At 35.5% G+C, this 17,439-nt stretch overlaps 1 protein-coding gene across 3 annotated transcripts in view; it reads left to right on the top strand.

Annotated features, from left to right (window-relative positions):
• The window catches only part of LARP1B (La ribonucleoprotein 1B), a 147,790-nt gene that overhangs the window by 14,518 nt on the left and 115,833 nt on the right, over window positions 1–17,439 (top strand). For all 3 annotated transcript variants that reach the window (XM_055404781.2, XM_055404783.2, XM_088828031.1), the window contains exons 5-8: window positions 636–776; window positions 3,997–4,140; window positions 4,372–4,537; window positions 8,580–8,724. In XM_055404781.2, coding sequence (XP_055260756.2) covers window positions 636–776; window positions 3,997–4,140; window positions 4,372–4,537; window positions 8,580–8,724 — 596 coding nt within the window. The remainder of the gene's footprint in view (window positions 1–635; window positions 777–3,996; window positions 4,141–4,371; window positions 4,538–8,579; window positions 8,725–17,439) is intronic.

The following is a 17,439-nucleotide window of genomic DNA, read 5'->3' as shown; positions in this document are numbered from 1 at the left end:
CTTTGCCCATGAATCTTTTTGTTTTAGTCAAAAATTGTATTGGGCAGAAATCTGAACATTTTGAAACCTTAACTGTGCAATCCATGAATAGGTAATCTTCAGATTTCACTATACTATAGCTATTAATTACACTATCATTTAGTCAACAAGAAATGTCAAATTGCTTATATCTCTGAAGAAGTTAGGAAAATACAAAGATTTATCAAATGCAGTTAGATTTGCAGTTAAACTTCATTTTGAAAAAGCTCATTAGTAGTTATGCTGGATAAATTAAAATTTGCGGCAGTTATTTTAAACTAAAAGTGTTTTGAATCAGTATTCAAACAGTTGTCAGGTGTACCCTGTTCTAAAGCCTAAGTATCAAGTATTAGATGAAAGTAGTGTATATACTTGATATTTTTTGTAATATTTTATAATAATATTATAACTTATTTGTCAGAATTAAATGAAAGAGTGTGCATTTCACTTAAAAGCAAAAGAATTCCAGTTATTCTCTATCATTGTCTTTTCACTTGAGCTTTAGAAACTTTGCAGTTTTCATTTATTTAATTAAAATTTAGAGTCCTTTCACAATTGCAAAGCTTTAATGAAAATTGTACATTGTCCTTAAATGATTTTATTTTGTTTTCTTCAAGCCAATAAGCACAGATGGGTACCACTCCACTTAGAAGATGTAAGACCAGAGAGTCAAGAAAGACCAGGGTCCCGGAATAGTTCAAGATGTCAACCTGAAGCAAATAAATCATCACATAACAATAGGAGAAATGACACACGAAGTAAGTAACATTTTAAGAGAAAAATGACTAATTTAGCCTTAATGCTCATTATTGTAATAACCATGTATACAATGTAAAGTATTTGAGAGTAAGTTGCAGATAATCTGCCCCTTTTCAGGGTTAAAGAGTATATATCCTAAGAACAGTAACACAGTCTGTCTGTCCACAGACAGAATTTCTCAATAATGTCCTTTGCAGTTTTTCTGTCTTTCCAGAATCTAACCTGTGATCATGATCACACATTGCTTTTACTTGTCTTCTCTTTCATCTCTATTAGTTTGAGATAGTTCTTCTGCTTCTGTCTTTTCATGATGATCTTTTTCTGATGGACATAGGACAGTTAAGTGTCTATGCTGTACCTCACTTTGGGTTTTCTGATGTTTCCTCATGATTGGGTTGAGTTTTTGGCAAGAATACTGCAAAGGTTAAATGATTTTCTTTCAAGTATGTAACTTGAAAATACATAGAATAACTTTGAGCACTTGGTTAAGATGAGGTACTCCAGGTTTCTTTGTGATAAAGATACTCTTTTTTCCATTGGTGATTAACATGTAATTTGTGTTCAGAGACTGAGAATGTGAGAATACCCATTTTTTCATCAGACTTTTCATATGAGCTTTAGTTTCCACTGGTGATTTTTATTCTTACATGACTGAGGTATTAACCATGATGGCTGCAAATGCTAATTTAGCTATTGCAGCATTCCCTATTGGCATTCTACTGTAAGGAACAACTCCCTGTTATTATTGGTGTGGACTAAAGTCTTCCTATATTTTCAGCGGTTGAAATCATTACCATGATTGTTTAATTTTAATGGTCAAATTGTCTCAGAGTTGGCTCTTGGGAGCCTCTTATGTGTGTTTCTGGATCCTTTAAAAAGTCAACTTTACTGAGCTAATAATCAAAGAAATTACACTGAAATTACTGTCAAGTCCCTAACCACGAGTTTACTTTCTGTCAGATTTTATTCCTTTTCAGAATAAATTTACCTATATAATACAAATTATATCCTCTTGTATTTTTTTTTTTGCTCAGCATAATGATTTTCACATTCATCAGTATTGTTCCATATATCAGTAATTTATACCTCTTTATTGCATAACAGTTCTCTGTTGAATGGATATACTCCTTATCCATTCATCTGTTCATGGATATTTGGCGTGTTTCTAGTTTTTGGCTGTTACGACTAATGCTGCCATGAACATCTATATACAAGCTTTTCTGTGGGCATATGTCTTTGTTTCCCATAAACTTCTAGAAGGGGATTGCTAGGTGGTATGGTAAATGTGTGTATGTATATATACACACACATATTACAGTTACACAGATACACACATATACATACATACATATATTTGGTGCACCACACAACATGATCTTAGTTCACGGACCAGAGATTGAACCTGTGCCCTTGGCAGTGAAAGCGCAGAGTCCTAGCCACTGGACCACCAGGGAATTCCCTGAGCATTTGGTTATATAGTTTTCTACTGAAATCTTTTTATTTTGTTTTTTATTTTAAAAATATTTTTTTAATTTCCACTGTGCTGAATCTTGGTTGCATGAGTTTACTTTAGTTGTGGTGGTGGGGGGGTAGTTCTCTATAATTGTGGCACATGGGCTTCTCATTGCAGTGACTTCTCTTGATGTGGATCATGGGCTCTAGAGCACAGGCTCAGTAGTGGTGGTGGACAGGCTTAGCTGCTCCACAGCATGCGGAAACTTATACCGAACCGGGGATCAAACCTGTGTCCCCTGGATTGGCCAGTGCATTTTTTACTGATCCACCAGGGAAGCCCCTTCTACTGAGTCTAATAATTTTTAAGGCATGTTGTCCTATGAAAGCATTTTACAGCAAATACCTGTCTAATCACCATCTAGATTTAGTAATTTGGCTATTTTTAATTCATCCATCTGCTGAATCATCTGAAAGTAACTTGCAGATATTGTGACACTTGAGCACTGATGTCCCACGAAAATGCAGCATCCAAGAAAAATCAGCACTAATTCCCTTATATCATCTAAAATCTAGTTAATAGTTATATTTACTCAATTGTCCACAAAATATGACTTATATAAAATTATAAATCTTGCTACTGGTATTTAGTGAGTAGAAACTAAGGATGACACGAAAACATCCTATAGTACCCAGGACAGCCCCCACACTAAAAAGTTATCTGATTCAAAAATGTCAATAATGCCATGGGTGAGAAACCCTGGTCTCTAGGGTATACAAACCTTTACATTTATTTCATTGTTTCAGTTGTTTTTCAAAATTGAAGTGGATTTGTTTTTACTCTGGCATTGTACAAAAGTTCTATCTTCTCTATCTTGGTCAATGTTTGATATTATAGGACCTTAAAATATTTTTCACACTGGTACAGATTAGAGAATACTCTTTGATTGTCTTGCATTTCTCAAGGCCAGTGACACTGAGTATCTTTTTTTATTGTCTTGTTGCATTTCCTTGTTTGCCCTTCCAATCTTTTAATGATTTTTTCCATCTAAGTTACTGCATGTGTGAGAATGTGCATGCGCATAAGATATATTTGTGAGTTCTGTTTGTGTGCTGGATATAATTCGTGTATTGTGCTTCTGATATCTTCTTTCGGTTTTTTGTTTTCATTTCCTTTTTTCTTAAAGAAAAAAGTCTTTTACTTAAATAGAAATATTGTTTCCTTCAATAATTCCTATTTCTCAAAATAAGTTGTTAGGGTGAAAATAAGTTCTCGTTTTTTTTTTTGGAGTTTTGTATAGTATAAAACTCAGTTACCTTGGAACTTCCTGAATTTTTAACAGTACCATTTTAGCAAAGGATCTCATTATCTTTGTAGTATGTTATTTTACTTATTAGGATATCTTCTAATAAGATATTATTATTATAATTATTATATCAGAGGATGAGATGGTTGGATGGCGTCACTGACTCAATGGACATGAGTTTGAGGAATCTCACGGAGATAGTGATGGAAGCCTGATGTGCTACAGTTCATAGTGTTGGAAAGTCAGACATGACTTAGCAACTGAACAACAACATAAGATGTCTTTTATGCCAGATATTTTGACAAACTCCTATGTAATCTCTTCAGTTTCTATCTTTCTGAAGAATGACCAGAATAACTGGTTACAAAGTGGGGCGGGATGGTTACCACATTTTTATAAGATAAGATGTTAATCATAGTTGCAAATTGGAATGTATAAAAATGTTTTTATTTTAAAAAAGGTTGGAGGCGTGAAAGAGAAAAGAGAGAGGATCAAGATGAAGTTTCCAGTGTGAGAAGTGAGGGTGGTAATATCCGAGGCTCCTTTAGAGGCCGAGGAAGAGGCCGAGGACGAGGCAGAGGACGGGGCAGAGGAAATCCTCAATGTAAGACATGATTTTTGTTTTGTTAAATTAGATGAATGTTGAAAAATGTACAGATCCTCTGTTTTTCCCATTATACCATATAGTGTTTCAACTGATTTTTGTCTGATAATAAAGATGGTTTTGTATTTGTTAGCCCTTGAGAAACTTCACTTTGGATTTTTCTTTATAGTAACTGTTCTTTGTTGTTTTTTTTTCAATCTGTGATCATTTTTCTTTCTTTACTACCTCAAGTGAACTTTGATTATTCATATGGTTATCGAGAACATGGTGAAAGGACTGATCAACCATTTCAAACAGAACTTAATACCAGTATGATGTATTACTATGATGATGGTACAGGCGTACAGGTGTATCCTGTGGAAGAAGCATTGCTTAAAGAGTATATTAAGCGCCAAATGTAAGTCATCAGAGATTGAACAGATGGGGTAGGAAAATATGTTATATGTCAAACTTTAACATCATTGATAATGAATATAACATTTTTCTAAGCTGTTTATTAGTAAAATTAGAGAGTTTTAATAGTATTTTATATTTTATTTCTAGGAAATGTTAGTAAAGTATATAAAGTATTTCTCAAAATTTATATTGGTTAATGTTTATATGACTCCTGCTTTCTCTACTGAGGTATTTATCTGCTTACAGGATATTAGTGAAAAAAACACAATATGAATGATTAAATATAAGAATTTAAAAAGTGAAAGTGTTAGTTGCTCAGGCGTGTCTGACTCTTTGTGATTCCATGGACTATTGCCTGCCAGACTTCTCTGTCCATGGGCTTCTCCAGGCAAGAATACTGGAGTGGGTTGCTCTTACCTTCTCCAGGGGGTCTTCCTAACCCAGGGATTGAACCTGGGTCTCCTGCATTGCAGACAGATTCTTAACTGTCTGAGCCACTGGGGAAACGAGTGTGTATATTTAAAATTGAACAAGTAAAATTTAGCTAATTTGCAAATAAATGTTTATATTAAAATTTGCAGATAAACATTGGCAAGAAACGGTTGCTGTTTTCTGACTTTCTTCACAATTGGTTTCAGAATTCTGATTTTTAACTTTTAAGTTCTCTGTGACGCATATTAAAAGATCTCATCTTTCTTAGTTCAGACTTTTTATAATAGTTGCTTTCTGAATATTGAAGTTGTTGTTAGGAGAATATTGTTCTATTTAAGCAAGAAAAAAATAATAACCCTCTGTGTATTAGTATTGTGTAGGATGTTTTGCATGTTTATATAGTGATTTGCATATGCGTATCTAATTTGCTAAGCTTTCAACTTTTTTCTTTATTCTTATAAAGGAAAGGGAAATTTTTGAAAGGACTTAGCAGTTTAAAAATATCTACCTTTATTTAAAAAAAGAAAATGAACCTTATCCCTTTACTAGAAAATAATTTTTTTATCAGCATCAGCCAGCCATCTTCCTTGGATGCCATCATTATGGATTTGATTGGCTTACAATATGAAGCAACTTGTTTATTTTTTTCTTGCTGCTTTTGTTACACTTGATGAAAACACTGAAGAAAAGGGTCTTTTTATGGGCAGAAAGTACCTGGCATGTGGCTATCAACTTCAAATTATTATTCCTTTTCGTTTGTTCATTTGTTTGCTTTGGTAACTCTTGCTACCAGGTCCCTTCTGAGACCTGACAGTGGAAAGGCAACTCAATGTCAGGATAACTGGCCTTCCAATGTGCTCATACAGGTGAGGGAGGAGAACAGCTACTTCAGTGTTGACATTTCTGATCATGCAGTGTAGAACCCAGAGCTTCAAGGTAGGACATGATAATGTCCCCTAGGACAGTGAACAAAATGTCAGATACAGCACCGGGCATAGCTTCTTTTCTTGTCATTATTTAGCAGCGGAATTTTTGGCAGGTACTAGAGCACCAAGTTTAGAATGGCTGTTTACTGTTATCATTCTCTGATTAGTGCACATCTAGATTTGAGGAGTCGTGCTTTTGACTTTGTGTCTTTAAGGTTTCTCATACATATACAGGCTTATTCATTCATTAGTGTTTAGATTTTTCTCTTTGAGAAGTTCCTGAAAAGCTTCTTGTACTTGTGGAATATTATGCTAAATATTTTTGAAGAGGCTTAACTGTATCATAGATGTTTGAGTTCTTAATTTTAACTAAAAATGTGTATTACCTATTGGGAGATAGCCTCTTGGCATTCAGATATAAGTATGTTTGCAGCCCATTAAAAGTTTTAAAGAGTGTGTACTTAAGTAATAGCGATTTATGAGTTTATTTAGGTACTGTGTTTTTCAGAGTACTAGATTAAAAAAATTAGTGGTTCAGAGAAGTTTTAAATCTAAGAACATTTTTTTTTTTCTCTAAGAATATTTTTAACTCATGGTTAAATCAGATGTCTTAATGTCTGAAAATTTTCAAATTTAAACATATGTATTATGTGCCCATCACATGCCAGGCACTGTGAAAAGGCTTTTGAGGTGTAACAAAAATCAGAATATTCATTTCTTCAAGACTTAGATTTTTTTCTTAATTTTCTTCAGTGTTTAAGGAGAGCAGATGATTTCCCTAATGTTACTGAGATGTTAGTTGTATTTTCCTGACCTAAGGGAACTTTGTACTTTGATAGTTGGAAAATATCAGAGTTAAAAAACAACTTGGGTATTTACATTTCTAAAATGAGATTTTTTTTTCCCCATGCAGTGAAGGGTAACTCAAAGCCAGCTTTCATTTATAGGTAATTATTTCTTCAAAATTAAGAATTTGACCTAAATACTTCAAGGGTATCTTTAGTCACCCAGTTGCCACCCTTTGAAAACTTGCTTTGTGATTTGGATATAGTGTAGGATTGTTAAACTGTAACTCATATCATTTGATGTCATGTATTTCTTTTGTATTATTCTTTTCTACATTTTCCCCCATTTATCCTCTTGTTTTGTTTCTCTAGAATCTTGTTCTCATTTTTTAAAATATACAAGCTGTAATTTAAACAAATGTTTCTGAAATGCCATTATTATATGTATTCTTCATATTATCTATTTATGTTGGAACTTGTTGATCCCATAGCTTGTTCATTTACACCTCCCTCTCTACTTTCCTAGAGAGACAATTAAGATGTGAAAGTTTGCTTCTATAGTTTTTCGCCTATGTTTATACCTCATGGTGTTATAGATGTTCTTTATTTAGCTTTAGCTATATTCTGTTCACTTTTAATGTCTTATATAGTTCTCCCTTTCAAAGGGGAGGTTGAGGGTCTTGAATCATTTCAAATATAAAATTGGGTGTGTGCATCTGTGTCCATGTATTCACTCAGCTTTTACTAAACATTGTGCTATATGCTAGAGTTTGGACGTATTAAACAGTGTCATTAACACCAGCTTAGAAAACACAGCGAACTAATTTACTCTGTAAACTTGAGAAAAACTGCTTCTAATATACCATTATTCTCAGTGATGAGAAAAAGTTGGAAAGCAGTCTGTTGACATGTTTAACTTTGTTATTTAGTGTTTAAAGGAAGCAAGTTAATGTGACTTTTTTTAAAATTTTTTTTATTGAAGGATAATTGCTTCACAGAATTGTGTTTGTTTTCTGTCAAACATGAATCAGCCATAGGTATACATATAACCCCTCCCTTTTGAACCTGTCTCCTGTCCCATCCCACCCCTTTGGGTTGATACAGAGCCCATTTGAGTTTCCTGAGCCACACAGCAAATTCCCATTGGCTGTCTATTTTACATATGGTTAATGTGGCTTTGAAATGAAATTTTCACTTAATTGACTCATTAGAAAATTAATTATTGAACTGTTTTAAAGAATTCAGTTCAGTTCAGTTGCTCAGTCATGTCCGACTCTTTGCTACCCCATGAATCACAGCACGCCAGGCCTCCCTGTCTATCACCAACTCCCGGAGTTCACTTAAACTCACGTCCATCGAGTCGGTGATGCCATCCAGCCATCTCATTCTCTGTCGTCCCCTTCTCCTCCCACCCCCAATCCCTCCCAGCATCAGACTCTTTTCCAGTGAGTCAACTCGTCGCATGAGGTGGCCAAAGTATTGGAGTTTCAGCTTTAGCATCAGTCCTTCCAATGAACACCCAGGACTGATCTCCTTTAGAATGGACTGGTTGGATCTCCTTGCAGTCCAAGGGACTCTCAAGAGTCTTCTCCAGCACCACAGTTCAAAAGCATCAATTCTTCGGCGACACTCTTTAATTGTTTATGCTTAGGTAAAGCTGATCTAAGTAGAAGCTAGTTTTTGGGAAGATAATATTCTAAATTTCTTTCTACCAGTGTAAGAGAATTTACTAACAGTAGGGTTTTACAGCTATTTATATTTACCCTATGTTACAGTAAATGTGTGTAGTGTTATAATAAATCAAAATAGTTTTATAGCAGTTGATATCTTAAGCAATAGACATTTTAATTTCCAATTGAATAAATTGATGAAATTTATATTTGCTTCTTTTTCTTTTCAGTGAGTATTACTTCAGTATAGAAAATTTGGAACGGGATTTCTTTCTTAGGAGAAAGATGGATGAGCAAGGTTTCTTGCCTATTTCCCTGATTGCTGGTTTCCACCGTGTTCAGGCTCTCACTACAAACGTTAATCTCATTTTGGAGGTAATTATTCATATACAGAACAGTCTGTACTTTCAGTTATGCTGTGAACCTAAAACTGCTCTAAAAAAATAAGTCTATTAAATAATTTTAAGAAAAAAGCAAAAACATTCTTCCCTGGTAGCAGAGCTGGTAAAGAATTGGCCTACAATGCTGGGGACCCCGGTTCAATTCCTGAATTTGGAAGATCCCCTGGAGAAGGGGTAGGCTACCCACTCCAGTATTCTTGAGCTTCTCTGGTGGCTCAGATTGTAAACAATCTGCCTGGAATGCGGGAGACCTAGGTTCGATTCCTGGATTGGGAAGATCCCCTGGAGGAGGGCATGGCAACCCACTCCAGTATCCTTTCTTGGAGAATCCCCATGGACAGAGGAGCTATAGCCTATAGGGTCACAGAGGCGGACACAACTGAGTGACTAAGCACAGCATAGTAACCTGAGACTCTTGAGACTGTATCTCAAGGCTTTTTTGCCATTTTATAAAATCCAAATGTCTAAACTTGGCAAAGGATTACTGATATTTCCACCTGTTTTTAACTTGATCCTTCTTGGTTGGGTTGAACCCCAAAACAAACTTAAACATTCTTGAGTATTCTTGGTCCTTTAGTATTTAGGTTGCTGTAAATGAGCTTGTATTTTCATTATTAAAATTTTGAGAAATTTTCCTATATACTGAGGGCTAATTTAAAATAGTTATTCCAGTTGTGTTCTTAAAGCTTTTATTAAATCTCTTGTCTGTTTTGTTGTAGAAATGGTTTCAGCATTTTTGGTTTTCCGTTGCCTGAATATATATATAATATTCATCCTTTTTGCTATGTAGTTTTCTGAATTTTGGCAGTCTTACACACCTATGCCACCTGTGTAGCCAATCTCTTTCCTCATACATAGCCCCTTGGGAACCACTGATCTGATTTTTTTTTTGGTCCCTCTAGTTTTGCCTTTTATAGACTATCATGTAAATAAATTATACATCAATAGTTTGTAGCCTTTTGTTTCTGATTTCTTTGACTTAACATAGTGCTTTTGAGATTCATTCTTGTTTCATGTATCAACAGTTTGTTCTTATTGTTGACTGGTATTTCATAGTAAGGATGCACTACATACAGTTCATTGTTGATAGACATATAGATTGTTTCTGGTTTTTGGAGATTATGAATAAAGCATAGATCTAAATATTGAGGATTGTGATTGCTGGAATGTGTGGTAAGTGTATGTTTAACTGTAGGATGTTGCCAACCTATTGTCCAAAATGGATTTCACCATTTTGCATGCCACCATTTTGTATGAGAATTCCGTTTGCTCCTTGGCCTCATCAGCACATGGTATTCTCAGTTTTTTGAATAATGGTCGCAAAGAGTCAGACGCAACTGAGCATGCTCAGATCTCTAAGCAAGCTCTAGCTCTGCTATCATTTTCAATGAAGTTATCAGTTTCCTCTGGTATCCCTACCTCTGTAAGAATCTGGTTGTAATTCATTGCATCCTTTTTTGGTCTGTTCATATTCCCATTAAGTCCTTAATTTTTATATCACTGATTGTCTACTTCTGTTATAAAACTTACAGTAGTGGGGAAGGAATATTTTAAAAAGAACTTTTGCATTACTATTATTGTTAGCATTATTAATACGTAGTGGCTGTTTTATAGTAAGAAATAAAACTGTTGCAAAACAGAAACACATAAGCATAGTGATTTAGAACAGCATAGGTCTGTATTCATTTAGCATTCATTGTGTACCCTACCATTTATTACGGTAGGAAAGATGTCTTTTTTTTCCTTTAGGAAGGTAGGGCTTCATTAGGCTTTGCAGTGTAAACATACTGATTTAGAGCATGGACTTGAGGACCTGCATTCTTATCCTCATAGCTCTGGACTTCGAGCACTTCAGGCAGTGTTCTGAGATTTCTGTAAAGTGGAAATTGTTAAAATACACACTTCATGGGGTTGTTATGGGTGTGAAATGTGTAATGACAGTATCTGGCATACACCTTAAGCTCTAAATAAAAATTTACTGTTACTTTTATATCCTTCTATTTATTACTCCTTTTAATCAGAGTTTTCCAATATGTATTTGAATATGCTCAAGTGTTAACTTTCTTGAAAAAGCTATCAAAGGAAGCAAAATATACTTTAGCTGTTTCGCATATCTGCCTTGGATGAGCATGTCTACATAGCCACACTTCCTGAATCTGTTTCCTCCTTTCCCATTCGTTTTCACCATAATGAATTCTTTTTCTTTCTCTCTCTGTTTTTACTTATTTACATATGTATATTGTATTTTGATTGCTCTTGCAGCATTGTCACTTAACAGTTATAGTACAATATTGTCTATAGTCATTGTACTGTGCATTATATTGCTCTCTTATTTACTACTACTTGTAAGTAAATAGTAGTAAACAACATCAGTCTTATCCCCTCCTCCATTTCCCGATAAGCATTTTCTTCTTCTTCTTTTTTTTTAAACACGTTCCTTTTTTTTAGATTCCACATATAAGTGATATCATACAATACTTGTGTTTGTCTTTCTCTGCCTTTTTTTATCTCACTTACCATAATGTGTTAAAAATTAATCCATGTTGTCAGAAACAGCAGGATATCCTCCTTTCTCATGATTGAGTAGTATTCTATTGTGTATACATACCACGTGGTTTTTATCCATTCATTTTTTAGAGGTCATTTAGGTTGTCTCCATATCATGGCTACTGTGAATAATGCTGTACTACATGTGGGAGTGCATGTATCTCTTTGAATATTTTTCATTTTCTTTGGATATATACCTAGAAGTGAGTGGAATTGCTGGGTCATGTGATTAATCCAGCTTATTGCATTCTTGATAGTTGCTCCAAAACTGAGCTATTTGTGTCTTCCTTTTTTGTTCGATTTTATTGATTCTGGCTCTGCATCTAGTCAGTTGTATTCAAGTTATTTAACTTCTTACATGCTAAAGTTTTCTCATTGTTAAAATACAACACATATGTGCTTAGGCTATCATAGAGTATGTGGACTTAGAAGAGTAATTAATATAATAATCATAAAGTCCTTAGAACTGTGCTTGCTACTCTCATCTCAAACCTTGTTGCCCAAATTGACTGACCTTGCCGTTCCACAAAATGTGTGCTGCTCTTTTCTTATTTCTGTGTCTTTGCACAGGCTGGTCTTTCTCTTAGTACCAGTCATAGGACCTGGACCTAGGGATATAACATCTGTATGTTCCAGCATTGCTGGTTGCTCATAATAATAGGACCAAGTACAGAAAAAAAGGACCAAATACAGAAAAAACCTCAGAGACTCAGAAATAACTGACTCATTGTTTCAGAGCTCAAGATAACAAGATTTGGTTTTAGTAAAAATATGTCTAACTCTTGTTTTGTCTAGATCTTTTCCTTAATTTGTGTATGCTATAAGTCTTTTAAGGCCTGAACCACAATTTTTCTTTCTGTTTTCTTTATTTTCTTGAATTTTTTTTCTTTTTTGCCCAGTAGAGAATCCCCTGTGATTCAAGATTCAGTGGGTATATAGTGAAAAATTTCCTTCTCATCTTTCACCAACAGTGAACTAGTTAAACTTTCCTTGGTGTGGCAAGTAGTTATTCCTTTTGATGTATTTTTCCTGAGATCATGCATGTTTTACTACATAATACTGTTTTGCTTCTTTAATAAAAACAGCATATATTGGAATATCATTCCACATAAAGAACTTTTAATTTCTTGAAATTTTTTCTTTAAATTGTGACATAGCTTAAACACTGTATATAAGAAATTATAAGATTAAGGATAACTTCTTTTCCCCTGTGTATGTACTCATGTTAAGTATTAAGTTTAAGAAAGGTTGGCTTCCCTGATAGCTCAGTTGGTAAAGAATCCACCTGCAATGCAGGAGGCCTGGGTTCGATCCCTGGGTTGGGAAGATCCCTTGGAGAAGGGAAAGGCTACCTACTTCAGTATTGTTGCCTGTAGAATTTCATGGACTGTATAGTACATGGGGTCACAAAGAATTGGACACAACTGAGTATGACCAACCTAGATAGCATATTAAAAAGCAGAGACATTACTTTGTCAACAAAAGTCCGTCTAGTCAAGGCTATGGTTTTTCCAGTGGTCATGTATGGATGTGAGAGTTGGACTGTGAAGAAAACTGAGCACCAAAGAATTGATGCTTTTGAACTGAGTGTTGGAGAAGACTCTTGAGAGTCCCTTGGACTGCAAGGAGATCCAACCAGTCCGTTCCAAATGAGATCAGTCCTAGGTGTTCATTGGAAGGACTGATGCTAAAGCTGAAACTCCAGTACTTTGGCCACCTCATGCAACGAGTTGACTCACTGGAAAAGACTGATGCTGGGAGGGATTGGGGGCGGGAGGAGAAGGGGACGACAGAATGAGATGGCTGGATGGCATCACTGACTCGATGGACATGAGTTTGAGTAATCTCCGGGAGTCAGTGATGAACAGGGAGGCCTGGCGTGCTGTGATTCGTGGGGTCGCAAAGAGTCAGACACGACTGAACTGAACTGAACTGAGCGACTTTCTCTTTTCTTTTCCCCTGTGTATGTACTCATGTTAAGTATTAAGGTGGAACATTTTCACCATCCCAGAGAGTGCACTTGTACCCCGTCCTAGTCAGAATCATTGCTTTCCTCAAACATAGCTGCTTTTCAGATAGTTCCCTCACCTGTTTAAAATATTACATGAAATATTTGAATTCTTTTATACCTGACTTTTGCTTATTATTTCTGTAAGGCTTATTGTTACGTGTGGCAGTTGTTTATTTTCCATTCTGCAGTAATATTTGTATCATTATGAATATACTATTTTTTCATGCTCCTATTAGACATTTGGGTTCTTTACAGTATGAATATATGACTGTTGGGAATGTTATTGTACATACTTTTGGATGGACATACGTATTTATTGTCCTGTGAAACTGATAGGTAACAGGATATATATATATGTGTGTGTGTGTATATAGAAATATATATATATAGTATATGAGCTTAACTTTTGTAAATACTGCTAAACATTTTTTTGAAAGTATTGAGCCAATTGAAACTATTGCCATTCAGAGTGTTTGTCTTCACATCCCAGTGAACACCATTGGTAGTCTTTTATTCAAAGTATTTTTTTTTGAGGAGAAACACTTTATTGCATTAATCCTTATGATGACCTTATAAGGGAAGAATTACAACCTCTGTTTTATTTTTTATTTTTTTTATTGTATTGGTTTTGCCATACATTGACATGAATCTGCCCCGGGTGTACATATGTTCCCCATCTTGAACCCCCCTCCCACCTCCTTCCCGCTTCCATCCCTCTGGTTCATCCCAGTAAACCAGCCCTGAGGATTCTGTATCATGCATCGAACTTGGACTGGTGATTCGTTTCACATGTGATAATATACATGTTTCAATGCCATTCTCTCAAATCATCCCACCCTCGCCCTCTCCCACAGAGTCCAAAAGACTGTTCTATAAATCTGTGTTTCTTTTGCTGTCTTGTATACAGGGTTATCGTTATCATCTTGCTAAATTCCATATATACGCGTTAGTATACTGTATTGGTGTTTTTCTTTCTGGCTTACTTCACTCTGTATAATAGGCTCCAGTTTCATCCACCTCATTAGAACTGATTCAAATGTATTCTTTTTAATTGCTGAGTAGTACTCCATTGTGTAAATGTACCACAGCTTTCTTATCCATTCGTCTGCAGATGGACGTGTAGGTTGCTTCCATGTCCTGGCTATTATAAACAGTGCTGCAATGAACATTGGAGTACATGTGTCTCTTTCAATTCTGGTTTCCTCGGTGTGTATGCCCAGGAGTGCGATTGCTTTGTCATATGGCAGTTCTATTTCCAGTTTTTTAAGGAATCTCCACATTGTTCTCCATAGTGGTTGTACTAGTTTGCATTCCCACCAACAGTGTAAGAGGGTTCCCTTTTCTCCACACCCTCTCCACCATTTATTGCTTGTAGACTTTTGGATAGTAGCCATCCTGGCTGGCGTGAAATTGTACCTCATTGTGTTTTTGATTTGCATTTCTCTTATTATGAGTGATGTTGAGCATCTTTTCATGTGTTTGTTAGCCATCTGTATGTCTTCTTTAGAGAAATGTCTGTTTAGTTCTTTGGCCCATTTTTTGATTGGGTCGTTTATTTTTCTGGAATTGAGCTGTAGGAGTTGCTTGTATATTTTTGAGATTAATCCTTTGTCAGTTGCTTCATTTGCTATTATTTTCTCCCATTTTGAAGGCTGTCTTTTCACCTTGCTTTTAGTTTCCTTTGTTGTGCAGAAGCTTTTAATTTTAATTAGGTCCCATTTGTTTATTTTTGCTTTTATTTCCAATATTCTGGGAGGTGGGTCATGGAGGATCCTGTTGTGATTTATGTTGGAGAGTGTTTTGCCTATGTTCTCCTCTAGGAGTTTTATAGTTTCTGGTCTTACATTTAGATCTTTAATCCATTTTGAGTTTATTTTTGTGTATGGTGTTAGGGAGTGTTCTAGTTTCATTCTTTTACAAGTTGTTGACCAGTTTTCCCAGCACCACTTGTTAAAGAGATTGTCATTTCTCCATTGAATATTCTTGCCTCCCTTGTCAAAGATAAAGTGTCCATAGGTGCATGGATTTATCTCTGGGCTTTCTATTTTGTTCCATTGATCTATGTTTCTGTCTTTATGCCAGTACCACACTATCTTGATGACTGTGGCTTTGTAGTAGAGCCTGAAGTCCGGCAGGTTGATTCTCCCAGTTCCATTCTTCTTCCTCAAGATTGCTTTGGCTATTCGAGGTTTTTTGTATTTCCATACAAATTGTGAAACTATTTGTTCTAGCTCTGTGAAAAACACCATTGATAGCTTGATAGGGATTGCATTGAACTTATAAATTACTTTGGGTAATATATTCATTTTCACAATATTTATTCTTCCAATCCATGGACATGGTATATTTCTCCATCTATTAGTGTCCTCTCTGATTTCTTTTTCTATATATAGGTCTTTTGTTTCTTTAGGTAGATATATTCCTAAGTATTTTATTCTTTTCGTTGCAACGGTGAATGGAATTGTTTCCTTAATTTCTCTTTCTATTTTCTCATTATTAGTGTATGGGAATGCAAGGGATTTCTGTGTGTTGATTTTATATCCTGCAACTTTACTATATCCATTGATTAGCTCTAGTAATTTTCTGGTAGAGTCTTTAGGGTTTTCTGTGTAGAGGATCATGTCATCTGCAAACAGTTGAGAGTTTTGCTTCTTCTTTTTATTCAAAGTATTTTGAAAAACTAAACCCATAGGGAAGTTTTAAGGAGATGTTTCTCTTTCTTTTTTAAATTCAGGTATAATAAGTAACATGCTGTAAAATGCAGGAATCTTAGGTGTTCAGTTTGAGTTTTGAAAATTGTATAAACCTGCTCCAAACAAGATAAATCAACAGTTCATTACTCTAAAAACTTTCACACTGGCCCTTTCCAGTCAGTTCCCCATCCTCTTGTCCTTTGCCCTGCCTAACCAAACCACTTTTGTGATTTCTGTTACCGTAGATTTGTCTGTTATTTATGTTTGTATAGATGGAATTTTTCTGTCTCCTGCTCTTTCTTTCATTTGTAGTGTTTTTTTTTAATGTAATATTATTGAAGTATAGTTTATTACAGTGTATTTCTCCTATACAGCAAAGTGATTCAGTTATACCTATATATATGTGTGTATGTGTATATCTTTTTCATGTTCTTTTCCATTATGGTTTATGACAGGATATTGGGCATAGTTCTCATGTTATACAGTAGGACCTTGTTGTTTATTCATACATCTCTATATAATAATTTGTATCTGCTGATCCCAAACTCCTAGTTCATCCCTCCTCCAACCCCGTCGGCAACTACAAGTCTGTTCTCTGTGAAGACAAGGGTTATTTATGAAACTTTTGTTATATATGTACATACAGGGTTGCATATGGATATATATCTCTGTGAGGTTCCAATGTAAGATGTATTTCTAAAGGTCAAATCAAGTTTTGAGACACTGGGGATCACTTCAGGAGGTGAAACACTAGGATTTGAAAGGGAAGATCTCAAAGGGGAGGCTGAGTATCAGGCAGAGTAGAACACTGCCCTCTGGTGGATGGAAAAAGGCAGCACCAGACCTCAGAATTAATATCATGGCATCACTTCATAGCAAACAGATGGGAAACAATGGAAACAGTGACAGACTTTATTTTGGGAGGCTCCAAAATCACTGCAGATGGTGACTGTAGCCATGAAATTGAAAGGCACTTGCTCCTTAGAAGAAAAGTTATGACCAACCTAGATAGCATATTAAAAAGTAGAGACATTACTTTGCCAATAACAGTATATCTAGTCAAAGCTATGGTTTTTCCAGTAGTCATGTATGGATGTGAGAGTTGGACTATAAAGAAAGCTGAGTGTCAAAGAATTTATGCTTTTGCACTGTGGTGTTGGAGAATGAGAGTCCTTTGGACTGCAAGGAGATCCATCCAGTCCATCCTAAAGGAAATCAGTCCTGAATATTAATCGGAAGGACTGATACTAAAGCTGAAACTCCAATACTTCAGCCACCTGATGTGAACTGAACTGAAAACCTCAGGTATCAACAGGATCTGGGGTAAAGTTGTTTAGTCACTAAGTCATATGTGATTCTTTATGTGACCCCATTGACTGTAGCCCGACCAGTCTCCTCTGTCCATGGGATTTCCCAGGCAAGAGTACTGGAGTAGGTT

The sequence above is a fragment of the Moschus berezovskii genome, chromosome 19, assembly GCF_049115385.1.
Source record: "Moschus berezovskii isolate FMDL1 chromosome 19, NW_MosBer_1.0, whole genome shotgun sequence".
In the NCBI taxonomy this organism is placed as follows: Eukaryota; Metazoa; Chordata; class Mammalia; order Artiodactyla; family Moschidae; genus Moschus; species Moschus berezovskii.
The sequence above is the reverse complement of the archived record's forward strand: the minus strand, read 5'-3'. Positions and strand labels throughout refer to the sequence as shown.